The following is a 22,603-nucleotide window of genomic DNA, read 5'->3' as shown; positions in this document are numbered from 1 at the left end:
ATTTTTTTTTCCATAACATTTAATTTTGTGTGAATAACTATGAATTTTAGATTGTTTCTCAAAAAAATTATTTTTTTGTGTACAACTGTAGATCTTTGGAATTTTTTTCCAAAAAATTTAATTTTCCGTAAATAACTCTAGATTTTTGTAACAATTTTTTCAACAAAAATTATATTTGAAATTATTTATCCAAAAAACATTTTTTTCTAAATAACTATGGATCTTATGTACATTATAATAATTAAATAAATAACTGAAGGAATTGCATTATTAAATTATAAATAAACATTTTAGTTTAAAATTAGACCTCCAGTAATTAAAGACCAGTTCTTCCGTCGTCTCGTATTATATCTCAATTTTATAAAGCTCTTAAAAAGTATAAAGGATTCACTTAAAAGTACTGAAAAAAGACAGAAAAATGATTCATGCATTGACTTTTAATATTTTTAAAAAGGAAATAAATACTCAGATAATTTTAAAAGTTATAATAAAAAGGTATTATAAATATCCAGTGCTTTAAAATCTTTTAAGGACAATGATACTTTCTAAAAAAACTAAGAATATATTTTTAATTTTTCAAATGACTTTCTGATTATTCAGAGGGTATGAAGCTGACTATGTCGGAGGCAAAGTCCCATAACTTTCCATTGACTCTCGGTATTTGCATACTAAAAGCAACGTATCTTGTTGTGCCATCCATTAATATAGCTCTAAAATTTTATATTCTATTATTGGCTCTCTCAAAGTGAGTTTTTTATTAGAGAGCAACTCAAAAGAAGTACCCTTCCGTTTACTTTTGAGATAAATTTGACTACAACGTTAAAATTGAATAAACTATCATAAATATATTTTTCTAATTGTTAGAATGGAATAATAAAATATTTCTTTTAAAATACTATCATTTTTGTTAATATTAATCAATTATGCAAATAAATGAAGTTGTAGTTGTATAATATTAATTTATATTCAAATTGTACTCAAAGGTACATAAATACAACCATTAAGGAGCATTTCAAATTTACCTTTAAAGCAAATGCAAAGAATGTTAGATCTAATGATTAATTATCGAATCTGAAATTTGCAATCTTTCTAGAAACTATGCACATAGTTATTATCTCATTAATTATATATCCTTTATAGTTGGCTTTCTTAATTTTCTGTATTATGTTTTTATTTGCAGATTGATGTCAATATCTCCAAAAAGAGCAAATCAGCTTTGGAAGAAGGAACCGCTCCTCCACAGGGTGAAAAAAGTAAAATGGAGTTGTTGGAATTGGAAATGAGAGCAAGGGCCATTAAGGCTCTTTTAGGTAAGAATGAAAAGTGTGGAGAGATCAAAATCAATCTGAATACAGAAGAGCATATCGAAGAAGAAAATGAGGATACAAAGAAGATAAGAAAGGAAGAGTCTCTTAAGAGACGAAAGGCTCGTGAAGTTCTCGAATTATCCGAGGCAAAGAAGCGGGATGAGGAAGAAAAGAGGGAGTTGAAGCAACAGGAAATGCTTAAGCGGATTGAAGACCATGGGAGAGAGATGAAGGAAAAAGAGGCAGAGGAAGCTAAAAAGAAGCAGGAAGAAGGGGAAAGACTCCAAATCAAGAAAAAGAAGGAGGAAGAACACGCCAAATTCTTGAAATGGAAACAAGATAAATTATTCCGTGAGGAGGAATTGAAACGTCAGAATAAACTAAATGATGAAGGCAAAATAAAGCACAGTGTCAAAAGGAATTTGGATAACCTAAGACGTCAGGATGAAGACACTTTAGCATCTCGTAAGCGCTCTGCATCTGAGAAACTTGTGAAGCGTGGGCATGACAAAAATAAATATCGTAAGAAAAATGTTCACACATCATCCGATGAGGAACAACCAGATAGTGAAAGATCCAAAAAACTTCATCAACATTCCAATAAGGTGGAGCAACATCCCCAGAAGGCGGAGGAGGACGTTCATAGTCCAGTCTCTTCGGATGATGAAGAACTACTCAAAAAAGAAAGAAAAACCCGTGCAGAACGTGTTGCAGAAATACGTAGACAGAAACGCAAAGTCAAAAGGGCCTCAGATATTGAGGATGGAGAAGTGGATACGGATGGTGAGAACTTTGAGCCCCTTGACGATAGGAAATCCGAAAAAAGGACTCAAAAGAGATCGAAGAAATATGTTAAAAGGAGTCATGTCTATATTGCAGATGACAGTGACAAAGAAAAAGTTTTATCATCTTCAGAGAACGAGGATGTTAATGAGAAGCAGCGAAACTCAAAGAAAAAACAGTACAAAACGGAATCCAAAACTACGAAAAAGCTTGTTGATCGAAAATCAGAAGACAATGAGTCAGAGTTAGAAATTGAAAAAGAAACAGAAGATGAGCGGAAGGCCCGTGAAGAATCCAAAAAGCAAGAACAGAAAAGGCTTGAAAGAATGGAAAAACTGCAAAAAAATCGACTTAAAAGAATGCAAGCATTCCAACAAAGAACGGAAATTCAAGAGCAAAAGTCTTCTACGGAGGATAGTGATGCTGCCGAAGAAGAAACTGAAAAGAAGGGTGATGAGAAATCCAATATTCAAAAAGAGTCCTTCTCTCCGAAATCTGGAAATAATTGTTTTTATCAATCATATATTGAAGATAAGGAAAGAAAAGAAATTAAAGATTCACCGGATAAGGAGAAATCAGAGATACCATTGCAAACTCCTCCTCCTCCTCCTGCTAAGAAACCTCTTACCAAAATCGATGGAGTAGCTCAAGTAGCTAAACTCTGTGAATCGCAAGGGGACTTTGATTCCCAACCCCCGCCACTATCAACCGTAAGTAAGAAAGAAAAACAATGTGTTGATAAAACCCGAGAAGAAAAATCTTTGGAAAAAAATAAAATGGATCAAGAGCAGGAAGAGTTGGATAACCAAACCTGGGCAGACAGATGGTATCAAGACAAAACCGTCCTCAAAGTTGTGAAAGAATCCAAAACATATTCAAAAGTTCGGAATAATATTAAAATGAAAATAGACTCTAAGAAAGAACCACCCAAAGATATGGACCCTGAGAGATTAAATGAGGAGGCTGCTCACTTACCTGATGTAAGCACCGTGGGATCCATTCAGCAATATGCAAAAATTACAGGGAAAACTTTGGAGGACATTGATAAGTCTCGAGTGGATCCAGAAAATCCTAAACTGTCTGACCTTGATGATGAAATTAGTCTCGGAGGAGGAGATGAGGATCTATGGGGGGATATTATGGGTACACATAATGAGTGTGACTGAGCGTCGTGTAGATTATTTCAAATTTGTAATTGAATTTAATTTGTCTGTAGTTATTATTGGAGATTTGATATATATGCTTTATAATTAAATGAAGTAGGTATTTTTAGATACTTATTTGTCGGTGAAAGTGTCCTTTGTAATGTTTTTGATCGACTTATATTAATATAATTATTTACTTAACTAAATTCCTCCCTGATAATGTATATATAATTAGTATTATTTACAGGAGTATTCTTACTCAATAAATAGTCCTCTTGATTTGAATAGAATTCCAAAAAGTGGATGACATAATTTGTGGATCATTTTTTGTTTTGAGTCCGTGATTGTCATAGTCAGATATTTAGTGGTCCCACTAAAAATTAGAATGGGAGAGATATCAACAGCATTTTCGTCATTTAGTAGTCTACTCTTCATCCAAAAGTAGACTTGATTAAATTTTCTTAGTATCTGTAAATACGGATCGTGAAAGAAAACTTTGCTTATCATATTCGGTTGAAATATACAAGTTTCCATTTTTTCTTCTTAGAAGGCATTGTTTAATTTCAACATTGGCCATTCTAATTACCAACTATACATTGATACTGTAGTTATTATCTATATTTGAGTAGTGTAACTGTGATCATTTGAACTATATAATGTCCCACATATTATTATTAAAATTTTTTTGTAATTTTTATTAAAAAAGTCAAAAATGACACGAGTAAATCATCCATGGAATATTTAATTAACGTATTATCCTATCCCCAAGTACCGTCAATCCTTCATTTACAATTATTCATCTCATTTTTGAGTTGTAACTTGTACAATTTGCTTATACAAGTTTGAACTTGTTCAAAATCGCAACATGTACACAACATATTTCCTTGGAAAATCTTATGATGACTTAATTTGGAAGACTCAACATTTTCAGAATTTGATCCTCAGAAGGAATAGGTATAAAAATTCGATCATACGGTTCTTGTTTTTTTAATTAGGATCATGACGAATATTAAATAATACATATATATTATATGTTAATGTGTTTTTCTTCCATTTAGTAGTCGAAGGATTCTTCTAGTACAAAATTAAATATGGGTGTTGTTGAACTAATTGATGAGTAAATATTGTCGTATACTTGAATTTATAAATGCTGTGTGTCAAAGTATTCAAAATAGATGGAACTGCTCGAATTATTAAGGACAAACAAGAATTTATTGTAATGGATAGATAAAATACAAACGTGGATTAGAGAGTATATGCGTGTACAACAATAATTAAATATGTATTTTCTTATTAAAATATAAACTAAAGTGAATTTCTTATAAATGTATTAATAGAGAAGCATTATTAGTCTTTGGAATCTCCAATGCCATCAGCAGTGATAGCAAAGATGGCTTCTCCTTCCGCTAGACATGGAGAATCGTATATTTTGCAAATTCTCTGTTCGCCTATAAAATGTTTGGATAGTATTAAAAAAATAATATTTAAAAGGATTATGTGAAGACAAACTATTACCTCTTCCCTTTCTGAGATAGAGCCTTGTGGTGGATGCATGAGCCATGATATTACCCCCAATAGGTTTTTTGGGATCAGCAGAGAACATGGCAGCACCATCCACCTGAGCAACCACTTGATTAGTTATGACAACACCTACTCCAAACTCATCCGCCAAACGTAGCAGCATCCTCAAAAATCTTGCTAAATGCATTTGTCGAGTGGAGAGTTCCCCTCTGCCCGAATAGTCTGTTCTATAAAGTGCAGTGGAACTGTCAACAATGATGAGAGCGTATCGTGACTCTGCCATCATGGCAGAAGCTTGAATGAGCAATTGGGATTGATGATCCGAGTTGTAAGCACGAGCGTAGGCCACATTGTCCAAAACGTCATTTCCCGAGAGATTGTATCGCTCAGCCACAGCAAGTAGCCTCTCTGGACGGAATGTACCCTCCGTGTCGATGTAGAGGCACTTCCCCTCCGCACCTCCGTGATCAATCGGCAATTGGCAAGTGACGGCCAAAGTGTGGCACAACTGGGATTTTCCAGTTCTAAACTCTCCAAAGAGCTCCGTGATGGATCCAGTTTCGATTCCTCCTGAAAAGAATAGAGTGTGAGGAGAGCAACAGACTATCACAACTCCTTGCACTACCTTTGAGGAGTTTGTCCAACTCCTTGGACCCCGTCGTGATTTGAATTATCTGGGAGCGTCGGATGTGCATTTCCGTGGCCGTCGTGAAGCCCGTGGGAATTAGTTTCTGTCCTTCGGCGAGTAATTTATCCGCCTTTGCCTCCGAAATGCCCTTGATGGCAAGGAGACTCTTTTTGGGGCGTAGACGATGGACTCCACTGTGTGGTAACCCACCTCTGACAACTTCTTCACATCCGATGCGGATATCCCGTGTTGCTCCAAGACGGAAATCGGCATTGGTCCAAACCCCTCCTCTTCCTCCTCGCCCTGCGCCAGGGAAGAAGTGGAAGTCTCTTCCCCCTCCTCCATCTCCTCTCGCGATTCTTCCTGTTCCATTTTCGACCTGTTTCAACTTCCCGCCTAGCTTCCAAATGAAATGACTGAAAAGGCTCCATCTATGACGTCATAAATCCAACAACTAGACCAGACGGGTACATATTGTCAAATAAGTTCGTGTATACATACTCAACTCATAGTATATAAAAGTATAGATTTTCGTATACATGTAATTAAACACAAATCTAATTTACTTCCCATGTCCTTACACATATTTTCACAAAGAGACGACAATAAAATTAAAAATAGAGTCACATTTGATCCCTTTGTTATAAAACGGGCTACCCTAGACTTCATCCCTCTTTAAATTTTAACATTATATAATTTATTTTTTTGTCAGAAATTTACGAAAAGCAGATCTGTGATCGAATGCGTCCGGTATCACGCTATGCTTCTTGCTATACTTGCGCAAATCTTGCACTTTCACAGATGTATAAACATTTACTCTCGCTTTTTTTTTTTTTTTTTTTTTTTTGCAAGTTATTGCACTTTTTAGATTCCAAACTAAATTTTAATAAGTTTCTCAAAAGCTCACCCTTCCATTTAAATACACAGGTGGTCATCAATCTACGAACTCTACGTGACGTCATAATATGGCATATTATTAAAACAAAATAATGATTCTTACATAAAGCATTACATTAAGATAATTAAGGCAGAGAGTATTGAATTAAGTCTTGAATAAGGGATTATGAATTGAGGTGCCTATTCTCCAAGATGCTCAAAGACATTTCCCTCAAAGATGTGTGTTTCAAGGTCAACAAAATTTTAACTTTTTTATGGTCTTAGATTGAGATGGTGTTTTCCTGATTGCTTTGACACCGATAAACATGCAATGACCTTATAAAACCAAACAAAATTGCTTTTGTAGTCCAGACAGTGCTTCCTTTAATATTTTTTCCAAGACCTACATGATTTAGCCTTATTTTTCAACTCGCCAGATCCAAATAAACCAGAAAATATAGTTTGTAGATCCATGTTTCCAGATTCAAGAAATATTTTAATTATTTCTATATCTTTTGGTGAATAAGCGAAAATGACCAGAACATCATATTAAAATTTATAAAAAAGTGAGTACATTTATTAAAGCAAAGTTCATAGACGCTTAATAACTCCAACCAATGCAGTGTACTTCTTCAAGTACACTTAGATATATTGATAAGCTCTAAATTTACTGGTTTTGTTTTCATACCGTGGCAACTTTAGTTTAAACTTTATACTATTATTATTATTATTTTCCACTGTTCAAAAATGAACGAAAAGGGTGAACAGGTCCAAACCTGCATGTGTTTATAATTCAATGGCCTGTAGTAATTTACCCACTTTTTTTAGTGCTCGAATTAGGAGTAACTTTTTTTAACAAATTATGTTCATAAATTGTGGTATCCATGTACTAGTATTGTCCTGTATACCAGTAATATAGTAGTATTGGGACACTAACGCATTAACTGTCCCCCTAAATTTCTGAGTTGTCAAATTTCACTTTGTAAAACAAATCAAGCATGAAAATTATCTTTTATTATGAGGTCCTCTAATTTCTGATCAAGCTAAGCACCCTAAACAAAAACCAAATACTCCGAATGACCTGTAAGTGAATGTGAATTGCCCTTAGGAACATTTTTATTTTATACTTTTGGTTGAAAATGTATTGAAATATCGATTCTTATGTTGGAACCCGTGGCATTATTGATTTAAGTATGAATTCCATCTTTATTTGGGATATTATACGGATATAAAAACAAGTTTAATATAAAAAAAATGAGATGTTTTAATTTGTAATATTTTTTTGAAGGAATTGTTATTTGAATCCTCAAATTTGTGGACATATGATCGTTTGAATCCTTGTAACATTAAAAATAAATCCATAAACATACTATAAACACTAATATATTTTATATTTGTACATAATGTTAATCTAGCACATACCTATTGGATTTTTATTAATATGACTTTTTTCTTAGAATTTGATCCATGCAATAGGTTTTAAATGACAAATTGTACATTTTTTGGACTATGTCGCAACAATGTGTACATTATATCTAATTAAAAAAAAGTAATTGATTAAATATACATGGCAAACTTCCTTATCATCGCAAATATAGCTTTCTTTTGTGCCGTTACGTTGTTTAAATTGTTGCACATAGTAGGAGCTAGGTCGAATGGTTACGATTTGAACTGAACAAGAACACATAATATAATTAATTAGTAATGATCTACTACATAATATTGTAATAGTAATACTCCTTTCTATCCCAATTATATGTATAGTTGTTATTTACATAAGCAAATTATACGAGGTGTAACTTGAATAAGCAGAATTGAACAAGTTGCAACAAAAAAATATAAAATTAATTGATGGATTTACATTAATTGAGATGATTACAAAGGATGATCGATATATTATTACAAATGTCATTTTTGACTATTTTTTTAATACTGGAACACATTATAAAGTTCAATGCCCAGATATTTTAGACCTAAATACATAATCCCCATGTAACTTTAATAAATCAAAATAAAATGCAAGCATCAACGTATAATTGGTAATTAGAATAACTTAAGTGTTAATTAAATAATGCATTTTGAGAAGGAGAAATTGAAACATCTACAATTTGCTTATACTAGTTTTAACTTGTACATACATCACCCCTTGTACATAATATTTAACAAAAAAGTTGGAGCTACGTACATATTAAATCCATAAATAAAGAGCTTAATAGCCAGAAAATCACGTGACTCATTTTAACGTCCTTTCTCAGTGTGCCCGGGATAATAGCTAATCAAAAAGGCTAAATCTATCTTATTCGTTAAGTATTTATTTTGTAGGAAGCGTGTTGGTCACTCGTGTATCCACCATTTTATTTTATGTCGGGAGCATTAATGTGTCTGTGAGAGCCTCAAGAGACGCCGGAGATCCACGAATTTGTTGCAGGACTGAACTATTGAAGGGATTGAAATTCTATGAGGTAAAGAATCGGTTTATTTTCCAAGTAATGATAATTGTTTTGCAGCATTGAATATCAATTGATCTTTCAAGTTGATGCATTTACTATAATAATTGTCATTGATTTTAATCTAATGTGCTTATTTCAGAGGGATTTGCTTCTTTTCTATAATCCACTTAATGTTTCAACTTTCAGGGATTGAATTGCATTATTGGGTATTGAGATTCTCTTTTGATTTCTCAAAGCCTGGCTTTAATGAATAGAATGGATTAATAATAACAATAATAATCATAATAATAATAATGTGAATTAATAAATGATGCTAATGTTTAATATTATTCAGTTTGTATTCAGTATTGTATTTGATTAATGGTGGCTTTATTGCAGTGACGTGGACTCTAACGAGGCCGGGTAAGTTGGTTCCTTGTTTCTCTCATGTCTAATTCTTTTCTTTTACCCCATCTCAAGTCCTCGTTAGAGCTGATTCGATCTTTATAGAGTTGTGTAAGTTAATTAAAAAGGCGCCCCATCCTGGAGGCTTTCTCTCCATTGTTCTCGTCCATCCCGACCCTCGCTGCGACGAAAAAATATATAAATTTGCCTTCTTTTGTATTCGGTAATGACCGTCGACGTAATTATTCTTTTCTTTATTTAGAGCTTCAATTTTTGTATCTTTGCATTTTAGTTCTTCTGCGTACTTCATTTAATCATATCACTCCAATTCATTCATTAGTAATACTTGAGACTTTAACCCATTCATGTCCATGCAAGTTATTTTCTTTCTTACAAACTACTAGTAACTGATTGTAAACATCCATATCTCTATACAAGATATAGATGATTTCGGTATTTATTTCATTGAGAAAGAGACAATCAACAAAGCAAAATTATTTTTAGTGCACGTTATGCTATCTTACCTTTTATGATGACAATTTCGATCAAATTTACCAGAATGACAATACAAATGTCTTCTGAAAAAATAGTAATTATAGTTACCATTGTCTAATGTTATCTATATTTGGGATTCATAAATACAAAGAAAGACATTGGATATCCAAATAAATAGCTATGGGCATAAATGGGCTGAATAGTTATCAATGAAACTTTGTTGCATATGAATTTAAATTGAATCTCTTTAAATTGAATCATTTTTGAGTTGCTCATAAATATGTATTACTTCATGAATAATAATAATTATATTTAGCTATTGATTTGTTGTGTTTTTTTTTTGTTTTTTTAAATGGAGCTAGAGTGAATCAACATGTCAATGTTGTAACATGTATAATTAAGTTACATATGTTTGATTCGTAATGGTTGCATACGAGTGATGCCTTACTTGATCAACTGTTTTACTTTATAGACATGTGTTGTTAGTTGCATTTGCAATTGCAACTTGACTGAATCAGAAGTTGTAAAAAGTTATTTTTTTTGGTTAGTTTTCAGAATTTACTTGAAGTTTTCAATGTTATTTTGGATATCATTGACCTAATTTGTTGATAATATTTTCTCAAAAGAATTGTCTAATCTAAACTTTTGTTTTTTAGGTATATTTACAGTTGCATAAAGAGATTAATTTTAATTTTTATAAAAATGTTTTTTATTATTAATTAAATTACTATTCAGATATTTATCTCTTTATGTTGCTCTGAATATGAATATATTTTTTCATTTTCAGAAAATAATTTTTAAATTATATTTGAAGACTTTTATTTGAATTAACATATTTATTATATATATTTTTTTTTTCTTATTTGAATCCAGATCGAAATGACAAGTGTGGAGGGTTACGAAGAAGAATATCAGGAGGTAACTGAAGAATATGAGGAAAATGGTAATGCTGAAGAAGGACCACCCGGGGAAATGGATGACCAATTTGTCGAAGGTTATGAAGACGATACAGAATTTCTACCACCTGGACATTGGGGACCCCCAAGAGGAAGAGGAGCTCGTGGTTTCAGAGGATTTCCTGGTGGACCACCTAGAGGCAGGGGATTTAGAGGTAGAGGGTTTGCTGGGCCCCCTCGAGGTGGCGGTCCTCCTGGGCCAGGTGGTCCTCCACCAAATTGGGATCCCTCATGGGGACCTCCTCCAATGCACATGATGCCTCCTCCTTGGGCAAACGGGAGTAGTTTTAACGGACCTCCTCCACCTCATAATGTGGCCCCAACAACATCAGCTCCCCCAGTTATGAGTCAGAATGAATCCGATGTTGACTTAAGTGGAGAAGTATGGGTTGAAACAACTAATGAGCAAGGAAAAAGTTATTTTTATAATGCGCGCACAAGAGAAACATGTTGGGACCGTCCTACTGAGGGAGATGGTGTGAAAATTTTAACACAGAAACAAGTCGAAAAACTAACTGCTCAAGCATCAAGCCAGCCAGTAGAGGTACCGGTAGTTCAGGCCCCTTCAGAAATTGATCCAACTATTGCACAACCAACAGGTCCTCCTCCTCCTATGGTCGTTCCTCCTCCAGGATTTATACCAGGAGGACCTCCGCCTAATGGAGCACAACCTGCTCCACCATTTGGATTTCCTCCTTGGGGAATGCCCCCACCATGGGGTATGCCACCTCCTACAGAAGATCAGTGTGATTGGTCAGAGCATTTATCTCCCGACGGAAAAAGTTACTTCTACAATTCTAAAACCCAAGAAAGTGTGTGGGAAAAGCCTAAAGAACTTCTAGATTTTCAAAATAAGATGGCTACTAAGAGTGCTCCTCCTACAACTAATAGTGGACTGCCCCAGCTTGGATCTATTGTAACTCCAACACCAGCACTGATAAATGACGATAAGTCAAAAGAAGAGAAAAAGGAAATTAGGAATGATATTAAGCCAAAACCCCTGGACAAATCAAAGCCAGTTTCGAGCACTCCTGTTCCATCAACTCCATGGTGTGTGGTATGGACTGGTGATAATCGTTCATTTTTTTATAACCCAACTTCAAAAACATCAGTTTGGGAATGCCCTAGTGATTTAGTTGGAAGACCGGACGTAAAGGAAATGCTCAAATCTCCAGCTGCAGCAGAAAAAGTGAAACTCCGGAATGTAGAAGGGTCTGCTACTGTCGAAATCACAAAAAAGCCAGATTCAGAAAGTTCTGATGATGATGACGATGATATGGAAGATATAACGACTGTGAAACAAGCTGAAGAGAACGGTCATATTGTTGCACCTTTCAATAATAAACCTCCTGACAAGAAAACTGAAATAGTAATTTTAAACGATAAAAAATCTAGTATTGATCATGGTAAAGAAGCAGCTATGGAGGCTGAAGTTAAGGCTGCAAGGGAACGTGCCCTCGTACCTCTTGAAACACGTATGAAACATTTCCGAGATTTGCTTACGGAGAAAGAAATATCTGCCTTCTCTACATGGGAAAAGGAGCTTCATAAAATCGTGTTTGACCCCAGGTATTTGCTTTTAACCTCGAAAGAAAGGAAGCAGGTCTTTGATAAGTATGTTAAAGAAAGGGCTGACGAAGAAAGGCGGGAGAAGAAGAATCGTCTTCGTGAAAAAAGGGAAGCATTTAAAGAACTCCTAAAGGAAGCCAAGATTCACGGCAAAAGTTCATATAGTGATTTTGCGAATAAATATAGTAAAGATGAAAAGTATCGAGGTATAGATAAGTCTCGGGAAAGAGAGTCTCTTTTCAATGAATATATAATTGAAGTTCGAAGAAAAGAAAAAGAGGATAGAGCTGTTAAAAGGGAACAAACTCGTAAAGATTTCTTTAGTCTCCTTCGTTCCAATTCTACCATAGATCGTCATTCTCACTGGAGCGATGCTAAGAAATTGATTGATTCTGATTCTCGATACAAATCGGTTGAATCTTCGTCTCAACGTGAGGACTGGTTCATGGATCACATACACGATTTGAAAGATGAACATCGTAGAGAAAAAGAGAGAAAAAGGTACAAACGGAGCAGTAGAAGTAGATCAAGAAGTCGTTCGCGGAGTAAAAGAGCTAAAAAAGATAAAAAATCTAAGAGGAGTAGATCTCGTTCCCGATCAAAAGATCGTAAGAAGGATAAGAAGGAAATCACTAGTAAAAAGGAAGAACCGAAGGAAGAAGGTGAAATGACTGAAGATGAACAAGATAAGCGTACTGATGATGATAAAGATGATAGTCGCAATAATTTTGATGAAGTTGTTAAGATGGAGGAAGAGACTGACCACGAAAGGGAAAAAAGAATGAAAGATGAAAGAGTCGCAGCATCTATTCGTAAACGAGAAGAAGAAGTTCAAAAGGAGTTATCTGGTCATTTACATACTATTGACAGGGAAAGAGAGCAACATCGTCATCAAGAAGCTCTTAATAATTTTAACGCATTGCTCACTGACTTAATAAGGCACCCTGACTACACTTGGAAAGAAGCCAAGAAGGTAATGAAGAAGGATGATCGATACGGGCTCTGTTCGGATAATCTTGATAAATCAGAGCGAGAAAAACTTTTCGACGATCATATTGACTACCTTATTGCTAAAAAGCGTGAGAATTTCCGCAAACTGCTAGAAGAAAAGTGTAAAGACGTCACTCTTGGTGACTGCCATTTTAAAGACATAAAGAAATTAATTAAAGACGATCCTAGGTACTCCAAATATTCCTCATCTGAACGCAAGTGTGAGAAGCAGTTCAATGAATACATAAAGGATCGAATATCTGCTGCCAAAACAGCATTTAAGGAACTTCTTCTCGAAACTAAAAAAATTACAGACAAGTCTCTATCACTGGTAAAGGATAAGTCTTCTGGACATTTAGAGGAAATCGAAGAGCAATTAAGTAAGTTAACAATAAGTTCCTTACTCATACATATGTAGTTCAAACATAATTATTATTAGAAATATTCAGATTTTTGTACACTTTTTGCTTCCCTTGTTAATACAGAGCTTCTTCTATTTCCAGAAAAAGATCGACGCTTTTTGGATCTCGATTGTTTGGAAGATGATAGAATGTCCATATTGATGACTTATTTAGAGGAAACTGAGAAAAGAGGCCCACCTCCCCCACCAACTGCGTCAGAGCCATCGAGAAGGGGGAAAATATAAGCTTAATCTATACTTAAATAATACAATTATCAATTAAGATTGATACCCCATTTACTTAATTTTCATATTTGTTGTTATATAAAGACTTAACCGTTTCTCTCTTAACAGTGTTTGTTTTCCAATAAATAATTTTGGGTTCTGAGGAAAGAAGCAAATTCATAAGTTATTATAAAATACATATACAAACATATTCCATTTTAAAGATTTCTCAATAAAAACGGCAGAAATTATATTTTTTTCTTACAGAACCTCACATACTGAAGAAGCTAATAATTAGTTAATCTTGATTCAAAAAAATTGCTTAGTTTTCTGGGTTGAATTGAAGGAAGAAATTGAGATTACAGGAGCTGGGATTTATTTATGCTGAAGGTAAGCTCAAATAATGGCTTATATTTAGAGACAATATCCAACAAATAAATATAGTGAATTAAATTGACAATCAAATTAATTTGGAAAAATGGAAAATTTCAACGTTTTGGAGTTGGTAGGAGAGGGTTCATTTGGAAGAGTATTTAAAGGTTCTTATAGGTCTGCACCTGAAAAGCTTGTCGCATTAAAATTAATTCCAAAAAATTGGTCACTCTGATCGAGAAATAAAGTCACTACGATCAGAATGTAAAATACAAAAGGAATTGTCTCATCCTAATATCGTTCAGATGCTTGATGCCTTTGAAACTGTAAACGAGCTCATTGCTGTCACGGAATTTGTATCTGGAGGTGATCTTCACAAGCTTTTTACTCATCATAAAAGTCAAAATATGGGCAAAAATTTCACTGAAGATAGAATTCAGCAACTTGGAGGGGACTTAATATCGGCTTGTTGCTATCTTCACTCCCATAGGGTTCTTCATCGAGATATCAAACCCCAAAACGTACTCATCACCAAGTCTGGTAAAGCAAAACTCTGCGATTTTGGATTTGCAAGAAACCTTGGACTCAACACATTTGTTCTTACTTCAATAAAAGGAACCCCTCTTTACATGGCTCCTGAACTCATTGAAGAGAGGCCTTATGACAATGCGGCTGACTTATGGTCTGTTGGTTGCATTTTATATGAACTACTTGTAGGAGCACCTCCCTTTTCTACCAATTCCCTTTTTCAACTAATTAAAAAGGTTCGTTATGAAAGTGTGGACTGGAGTGAGTCGAGGTCATGGTCTGATAACTGTCTTCATTTCATAAAAGGACTATTAGAAAAAGATCCCAAGAGACGACTTGGTTGGCCCAACTTGTTGAAGCATGCATTTATTGTGGATTTCCTCAATCTTCAAGGCTGTGATAAGTCTTTTTTAAGTCTAACAGAATCTCAGGAATTAGCAAAAGAAATTCAAAGACAGGATCGTTCCAAATCCTCTGGGGGCTCATCTCAATCCCTTCTTCTCCTTGCTCAACGCTATGAAGATGAGAAAAAGGGTTCATACTCATATCATAGAAGATACTCTGAGGTGACCCATGGCCCATCTAAAATTAATTACAGCCGGCGTCCGTCTGATCTTACAGCAAAGGTACTACTTCACAATGCTAGATACATCAACCCTCCTCCTCCTATTCTAAAAAATACAATGGAGTCCTCAATTTCTTTGATTGAGAGCATTATTAAAATGCCTGACTCAACTGATGAAATCGCCTGGATAGAATATCTGAATGATAAGATTAAAGACGAAGAAATTGCTGTGAGCAGTATAATCGATCTCAAAAAGCTTTGTAGCGAATGTCACCGCTCCCCTATAGTCTTGGAAAGATTATCAACTTTATTAATGAAGGACTTTACCTTAAATTTTGTGGAAGAAGAGTTTCTTGAGCAAGTATATTGTATAATAGAGTTCCTCGTTAACTTGTGTACTAACAAAATTGAAGAAGAGGAAAGTGATGATTTTGAGGATTTACTTCGAGTGATTGAGCTTTTCTTTCTTATATTACTTCGATGCTCCTTGGTCTCTGCGAATCTTCTCTCACGCTCAAGATTTTTTAAAAATAACGATACGAATAATAATGGGCCCTTTCTCATCCGAGATACACTTCATTACTCCTTTGTATTTAACTTTACTAGTTTGAGTACGACTGTTCTAGATTTGTGCAATGTCGTATTAAAGGACTTGAGAGATTTTAGTATTTTATATCATCACATTCTAATTGGAGAGGATCTGACATTTATAGAAGATGCTTTTTCTAAGGAATCAATTCGATATAGTGCAGCTGCCTATCGTGTCTGGACTATGATTCCAGATAAAGATATTCAGGCTAAAACTGCCTCAAATCTCCTGTCTGTGGCTCCATCTCATTCAACTGAACCATGCGTTAGAAAAATTCTGAGCTTGCTCTCAAATCAACATTGATCAATTTTATTTATAAATTTAAAAATATCATTGAATATAATAGAATTAGTAGAGTTTATTTTGCTGTGTAGAAAAAGTTAAATAGTACCCGTGTTATTGATATTTGCTTTGGATATGTCGGTATATAATAATGAAATATTTCACCCCAAGTGTCCATCTCATGGATAATCGCATATGTGACCTGAATTATTATTTTAAATATTGAATTTAGAAATACATTCTATATTTGTATCCACATAATATATTTTTTTGAGTTAGATATGCCTCCAACTGCAAAAGAGGAGAAAAAGATGTCAATCGAAAAAGAAAAACCGCTGCTGTTGCAACTCCTACCACGGGAGTATCTTCGGCAACAACCGTAGTCCCGAAAAGCCAGAAGCTTACTTTGTATCAGGATCTGAGTTGCAGAGAAGAAAAAGAGGCTCTCGCTAGGTCTCCGTCGGATGATGTTATTAAATTCAGTGGGGTTTGTGAGGATTTAAGGACTTTACTTAGAAAAATAAAGGATGAGAAAGAGGGAGCTAATGTAAGATCCTGTATTCCACATCACATTCCACGAATTTGTTCTTAGTTCAATATAATTATTTAGATATTTTTTTACGTCTTAGAGAGCTTCAGAAATCAATGAGATGAAGTCTCAATTGGCTATGCATTTTTTATCAATGAAGAAAATCAATCGCCTTGATAAAATCCGTCTTCGTCGTTCTCGTGAAATGACTATGAGTGCCAAACAACGTGTTGACTCCTTTCATCTTCAGCTTCAAAATTTGAAATACGAGGTCATGCATCTTCAGAAGGAAATCACAAAATGTCGACAATTTAGATCCAAGGATCAAGATATAAGTTTGGTATCTATTGAGGAATTCTACAAAGATGCACCTACGAGCATTTCGAATCCTGTGAGTTTTCTCATATTCATAATGGATTTGTTTTACTAAAATAATTTTTCTTGCTTTTTGCTAAAGGAAAAAACCAAGAATGATGAGCATGCACAAAGAAAGGCAAGGTTAGAATGGGAAATGGAGCAAAGAAAGAATTTAGCCGAGAAAGAAAAGGATTTAAAACTTGTGCGTGACAATGTGGAAAAACTGATCCGTGAAAAACAAGATAAGCTTCTCAATTTGAAACCTCAACTTCAGGCTATTTTAGAGGCCACTAAACCAGTACAGGAATACTTAAAAATGCCATATGAAGAAGAAAGGGTTTTATTATCCACGTCAAAGTTTTTGCCTGCTCCTTTATTTGTTCTCTTTTCGCAAATAAGTGCTTATCGAAGGGCTTCAGGTTGTTCATGTTTGCTCATGTTTTGCTTTTCCTACTTTTAATATAAGAATTTTCGTTGTTTTTTAGACAAGCGTTTGAAAATAGACATTGATGGAGACTGTGAGGAAGCAAAAGAGTACATGTTTAAACAATCTTCAGAAAACTCTGATTCGGATTATGATGATGAAATAAACAATGCTGATGAAGACGATAAGCCTGAAGAATCCAATAGAAAGAAAGGTAGTAGTGGCAAAAACGGTTCTTCCAATAGTCATCAGGATAAGAAAGAAAATTTTTTCGAGTGTCATCCACTTTGTGTTTCCCTTGTCATTAATCATGGAAATGATGGGGTGGGAATTGTTTTTAAGTATTTACTCAATTTGAGAATAGTTCTTGCAAAAGTTACCTTGAATTTATCCAAGGAAAGTAAAGTAGATGTTGGCGAAAGAGAGGTACATATATATTTTGAAATTTCCCCTTGAATGTGGACTCCAATCCATATCAAATTTTATTAGGTTTTGCATACATCGTCTCTTCTGGCTCATTTGACCTGCTACGATCCTGGAGATTCCAGTCCTGATCCTTCATCCATTTATCTTTTGAAGAAAGCTGGCATGGAAGAAATCCCTGATTCTGTTTTGGAAGAGCATGGTTTGCCATATATATGGGCACAAAATCTCGCAGGATTTGATTTCCCAGAAGCTCTCTCCGATGAACATAGATCTACACAGGTTGATGAAAATGTTTGTATTTCTAAAGTGAGATAATTTAGATCTTTTAGCAAGTCCTTAAGAAGGATAACATAATCTTTTTATCATTAGGTTGATAATATTGTGCTCTCAGTTCGAAACCGATTAGAATCTCGTTTGTCGTTGCAAAGACAAGTTTCACATTTAGAAAAGGTAATACTAGTAGTTAAATTTATTGTTCATTTTTCTAGCTATTATTAATTTCAGGCAAAGGTAACCAATATTGAGTTGAATATTCCTGAAGAATTCAAGGATAAGTTTCCTGCTAGAATATCCTCGCGTATTAGAAATTGGGGAGCTGTAGATTTTGAACAATATAGCAGTTTGGAGGTAGCTAAGCATTTGCAAGACATAATCGATAAAACCGATTTTATTTATAGACTACAGATTGACAGAGATCCTGGTATTGTTCATTCCTTCATGATCTCAATTTTTATTACTTATCAATGTTTTTAATCGTAGCTAAACTCATCGCTCTCATTGCAATTAAGCCAGACTATCCAAGAACGCATCCAATATTCTGCCTTAATCTTCATTGGAATGGTGAACACAACATTAATAATTCTGAACATATTCGAGTAAGAGCCATCTGAATATGTCAAATGTGAGAAATTATGTGTATTTATCTCTATTTCTGTCCAATAGGCACTTGAGCGTGAAATTAATCTGGGATTGAACAACATTTTCGATGAAAACGAACTTGTATCGCATAGAACTGAAATCCTGTCCTTGCAAATTCAAAAGTTGTTGTCAGGTTTTGATGTGATGCTGGAGGCGTGGAATGCGACCCAAGATACTGATCACCTAGAATTCCCCAGAGAAAAAACTTTTTTGCAGCCTGTGAGGTACGTAATCGATTGCTAAGTTGGGGCTGTGTGCACCTATGACTGGGGGTGTTCAACCTTGAGTCTGCTTTCATTTCAATATTTTATAATTCCGTCTATATTTTCTCAATTTCTGAATTGGAAGGCGAGTGTTGATGGTAGGCGACGTAATTTGTTAGATTAGACCAAGTTGTTTCATCTTCTGGCTCAATATGGGCTGTTAAAAAAGGTTGAAGTCCCCTGTCTATGAATTTTTTTTAACGATCTAGATTGATTGATATTTCACTCCTTTTTTATAATATATTTACAAATGTAATTATAGATCAGTGGTTCTCAACCCTTTTTACCGAGCCAATTCCCTACAGTGAAAAAATCGTCGAGGAAAGGTTTTGAGTTCTTCCAGAATATTTCAGGGTGAAATATTTAATTCTTAATTTCTTGAGAAGCGTTTACATTCAGAAATCAGAAGTTTAGGCTTCTATTTAGAGATTAAAGTTAACTTATATATTATATAGTATAGTATTATTGTATTTGTCAAATATTTCAATAACACATTTTCATCTCTTTCTCCCTTTCCCATTTCAGAGGAAGAGATCGGATCTTGCCTCTCAAATATAATTCTAAATTACAAATATATTCTCAATATTAATACTCAATGGAGTACGTATTGTGTCCGTACGTTATGAGTTAAGTATGTTTGTTTCTATGCGATTTTATATTTATATATAACTTATTATTTTTTGATAAATATATTGAAATATATTTTAACCAAAATAGTAATAGTTCCTTGTTTGTTTTTATTTGGTAGTTCAACTCAAGTTCTGTTCAACTCTAGCCAAGGTGTTCTGAACCTTTTTTCTCCAATTCCCCACTTTTTAATGAACCCACAACTCTCAACAACAATATCTTTTGTCCCCTCCCCCCACTTTTGGGGAAGTTTTATAGTTATCACAATAAAATATATTCGTCTGGTCTAAAAATTATAAATGTCTTAAATTCCGGGGGAAAATCAAATTATTCTTTCAAATTTTGTCCCCCTCAATTAATGTTATCTCTACAATTTTTCAAAAAAATTTAACTTTGAAATCTACGAAAAGTTTTTCGCCTCTTCTAAAAAAAAAGCACTTTGTCAAAGTTCGCTTTTGTGTCATTCCACGTCAAGTGCACACACTTTTTTCCAATTTACGGTATGATTATCCCGATTTTCAGGATTTTTGGTGAGTGGTCCTTTCTATTTAAAAAAAATAAAGTTTGTGAAATATTAGGGTACTGTGGCTCAAAGTTGGCCCTTATGCGTTGGACTAGTGTTATTCAGAAGACCATAATTCCGCTCGCAGTGGCTCGTATTTAAGAAAAATTACGTCAAAAGATGTACAATAACATAAACTTAAACTTATATACCATCATAATCTTATTCTAATCAAAAATAAAAGTTTGGCGCTCTGGTGCGGCCTTCAAAACGACGCCCCTGCCAAGCAGCAAACCCGGTTTTGTTTTAATTTTCGTAGAACATGCCCTGATTTATGTTTTGAAACATATCGAAAATTCAGAGTGGGATCTTAATTAAATCACTTTCAATGAGAGTAATAACTGGAGTTATTGATCTATATTTAAACTCGTATTTTATATAACATACATATTTTCTTATGATTAATATACTAAGTAAAGGCAGATACCTTCACAAATATTGGGGGAGCCCTAACCGCCGTTCATCCTCAGTTTCTTCACATATGTGAAAAATACCCGTGAGCAATATATAAAATTTCCAATAGAGTGGTCAATGGTCATTTTATCTTCATTTTCATTGTCAAGTGAAATAATTCTTGGTAATTAGATTATTAAACAATTCATTGCTTGCAACTTGGTCTTTAAGGATTCGATTATGAGAGAATTTCATTGCAAGCAATTTGATACTCTAGTTTATTTTGATTGAAATTTATATTGTTTTAACACAAAGTATTGTATGATAACTTATAAGAAATTATCAGGAGAGACTCTATTCGATTTTGCAAAATATACCTCTGCCAATAGGTTGTGCATGTGAACAACTGGTCCCTAAGGGGGATTAAAAAACCTATTGCAACCATAATCCTGCGTATCAAGGACTCCTTCAATTATATTATAATACCCCCTGGCCCACGGGTTTCACAAGTGAACTGCTTGTTCACAAGGGGATCAAAACCTATTGCCGCTCTTATCCGGAGTATAAAGGACCCTTTCTAATATCCTATTATACATCCCGAACCATGGGGTGTGGAAGTTAACCACTGGTCCAAAAGGTGGATCATTACCCCCGCTTCCCCTTCCCTGAACATCAAGAATACCTTTTGATATCCTATAATAAACCCCTTGTGAGTTACGCAAGTGAGTCGCTTGTCCACAAGGGGGATCAAAACCTATCGCCCACGCTATCCTGAGTATGAAGGACCCATTTCAATATTCTATAATATACCATAGCCCAAGTGTTGTGCAAGTTAACCGCTGGTCGAAAAGGTGGGTCATTAGCCACAGCCACCGCTTCATTAAGCACCTTCGTTATTCACACAACTCAAGGGATTGAACTTTTTTTGGTATTAAATTACGTTAGAATTGTTGATCCTTTCATATAAATTTTAAAAATTTCCCGAAAAACTGTTGGTAAGGTTGAGGATTCCATCTCAGAAATAGGTTGGCGTAAATAGGGAATTTCCGTACAGCTTCTAGTTGCAGGTTTAACATTAGCCATAATGTACTTTAAAGTTGATATAAATAACTCAAATTAGTACATTTTGCAGAAAAAGGCCTAAATTAAACAAAAATGAACCTTAAAAAAATCGTTTAAAACAACACTACAAAGAAAAAAATGAAATGAATGAAAATAAAGCTCAAACAAAATATTATAAGGCATATATATAGTCATATTCACTGACATATAAAGTTTTTATGTACTGATAAGTGATAAACATAAAATGTGTAGCAACTTTTCCTTTCAAAATCGCGTAAATCTATAATCCACCGGGGCTGGCTGAATTTTTAAGATATATTTGTTATATTAGTTATATATTGAAAAACCTCAAAATAACAAACCAGTTTTGGGGACACCTTAATATATATGTATGTATATGATAAACCTTTTTAGAAAATGGGCTTCAGAAACTTTTTTAGGCGGGGTGAGCCCCCTTATAAAGGGGCTAACGACACCCCAGCATGTAAATATCATTGATTATTTTACGATTTTAAACGTTCTTGTGTAATATCTATTTTAATCAATAAAATACCTGTAACTTCTATATCAAAGTGTGTTCTAAAATAGGGATTTTTGCCAACTTAATGTACTAAAGTTGAATTTAAGTATTATAAAATGTGTCTTAAAGCATTATACGTCTTAAAATATATCATTTTTATTTCTTTTAAGACTGCGTATTTACTAATATAGAAGCTGAGATATAGCTAAAACTGAATCGAGAGTTAAAAAAATACGTACACGATCCCATATAACGGATTTCTAACGGGTCTAGCGGAGACCAACCGGACTCCCTTCGATTTCTCTGAAGGGGAAAGAGAGTTAGTATCTGGGTTTAATACAGAGTATGGGGGCAGGGGGTTTGCTTTAATTTTTATAGCAGAGTACGCTTCGATTTTATTACTAAGAAGTTTATTTAGGTTATTCTTATTTAAAAGAAGTGGCTTTTTGTTTTACTT

General features: G+C 34.3%; 5 protein-coding genes across 12 annotated transcripts in view; 4 read left to right on the top strand and 1 right to left on the bottom strand.

Annotated features, from left to right (window-relative positions):
• LOC121116358 (uncharacterized) overlaps nucleotides 1-3,441 on the top strand; it is a 52,168-nt gene extending 48,727 nt beyond the window's left edge. For both annotated transcript variants that reach the window (XM_071887532.1, XM_040710603.2), the window contains exon 6: nucleotides 1,181-3,441. In XM_071887532.1, the coding sequence (XP_071743633.1) occupies nucleotides 1,181-3,256 (2,076 nt within the window). In that variant the 3' untranslated portion in view covers nucleotides 3,257-3,441. The remainder of the gene's footprint in view (nucleotides 1-1,180) is intronic.
• A 984-nt stretch (nucleotides 3,442-4,425) lies between these two features.
• Nucleotides 4,426-5,815, bottom strand: LOC121116359 (DNA repair protein RAD51 homolog 1). The gene is given in 4 exon segments (XM_040710605.2): nucleotides 4,426-4,683; nucleotides 4,751-5,326; nucleotides 5,382-5,558; nucleotides 5,561-5,815. Coding segments are annotated over 4 exon segments (1,050 nt in total). The 5' UTR covers nucleotides 5,757-5,815; the 3' UTR covers nucleotides 4,426-4,582.
• A 2,749-nt stretch (nucleotides 5,816-8,564) lies between these two features.
• On the top strand, nucleotides 8,565-13,897 carry LOC121116355 (transcription elongation regulator 1). Of its 7 annotated transcripts, none has more exons than XM_071887529.1 (5): nucleotides 8,599-8,722; nucleotides 9,089-9,112; nucleotides 9,170-9,317; nucleotides 10,463-13,226; nucleotides 13,294-13,484. In XM_071887529.1, exons 4-5 carry the CDS (start codon nucleotides 10,469-10,471, stop codon nucleotides 13,350-13,352), a joined length of 2,817 nt encoding a protein of 938 aa, XP_071743630.1. In that variant the 5' UTR covers nucleotides 8,599-8,722; nucleotides 9,089-9,112; nucleotides 9,170-9,317; nucleotides 10,463-10,468; the 3' UTR covers nucleotides 13,353-13,484. The 7 variants fall into 7 exon arrangements, with proteins under 7 accessions (XP_040566527.1, XP_040566533.1, XP_071743630.1 ...); XM_040710595.2 differs by adding an exon at nucleotides 13,608-13,897 and having other exon boundaries at nucleotides 8,601-8,722; nucleotides 10,463-13,484; XM_071887531.1 differs by having other exon boundaries at nucleotides 8,605-8,722; nucleotides 9,045-9,112.
• On the top strand, nucleotides 13,745-19,702 carry thoc5 (THO complex 5). The gene is made up of 12 exons (XM_071887533.1): nucleotides 13,745-13,912; nucleotides 13,997-14,119; nucleotides 16,345-16,612; nucleotides 16,695-16,985; nucleotides 17,052-17,370; nucleotides 17,437-17,801; nucleotides 17,865-18,107; nucleotides 18,171-18,251; nucleotides 18,306-18,501; nucleotides 18,561-18,676; nucleotides 18,744-18,943; nucleotides 19,508-19,702. The coding sequence occupies exons 4-12, from the start codon at nucleotides 16,716-16,718 to the stop codon at nucleotides 19,569-19,571; spliced, it is 1,854 nt and encodes a 617-aa protein (XP_071743634.1). The 5' UTR covers nucleotides 13,745-13,912; nucleotides 13,997-14,119; nucleotides 16,345-16,612; nucleotides 16,695-16,715; the 3' UTR covers nucleotides 19,572-19,702.
• Nucleotides 14,247-16,317, top strand: LOC121116356 (uncharacterized). Its single transcript, XM_040710600.2, has one exon. It carries the CDS (start codon nucleotides 14,407-14,409, stop codon nucleotides 16,084-16,086), a length of 1,680 nt encoding a protein of 559 aa, XP_040566534.1. The 5' UTR covers nucleotides 14,247-14,406; the 3' UTR covers nucleotides 16,087-16,317.
• Nucleotides 19,703-22,603: the final 2,901 nt, after the last annotated feature.

This window comes from Lepeophtheirus salmonis, chromosome 4 (genome assembly GCF_016086655.4).
Source record: "Lepeophtheirus salmonis chromosome 4, UVic_Lsal_1.4, whole genome shotgun sequence".
NCBI classification, from domain to species: domain Eukaryota; kingdom Metazoa; phylum Arthropoda; class Copepoda; order Siphonostomatoida; family Caligidae; genus Lepeophtheirus; species Lepeophtheirus salmonis.
This window is presented reverse-complemented; position numbering and strand designations above follow the sequence as displayed.

Excerpts from the sequence above, each read along its gene's own strand:
- LOC121116355 (XM_040710593.2), top strand. The coding sequence starts at position 10,469 with ATGACAAGTGTGGAGGGTTACGAAGAAGAATATCAGGAGGTAACTGAA. Across the intron at positions 13,485-13,607 it reads GGAAATCGAAGAGCAATTAA|AAAAAGATCGACGCTTTTTG; the intron begins GTAAGTTAACAA and ends TTCTATTTCCAG.
- LOC121116356 (XM_040710600.2), top strand. The coding sequence starts at position 14,407 with ATGCTTGATGCCTTTGAAACTGTAAACGAGCTCATTGCTGTCACGGAA.
- thoc5 (XM_071887533.1), top strand. The coding sequence starts at position 16,716 with ATGAAGTCTCAATTGGCTATGCATTTTTTATCAATGAAGAAAATCAAT. Across the intron at positions 18,677-18,743 it reads ATAATTCTGAACATATTCGA|GCACTTGAGCGTGAAATTAA; the intron begins GTAAGAGCCATC and ends TCTGTCCAATAG. Across the intron at positions 18,944-19,507 it reads ACTTTTTTGCAGCCTGTGAG|AGGAAGAGATCGGATCTTGC; the intron begins GTACGTAATCGA and ends TTCCCATTTCAG.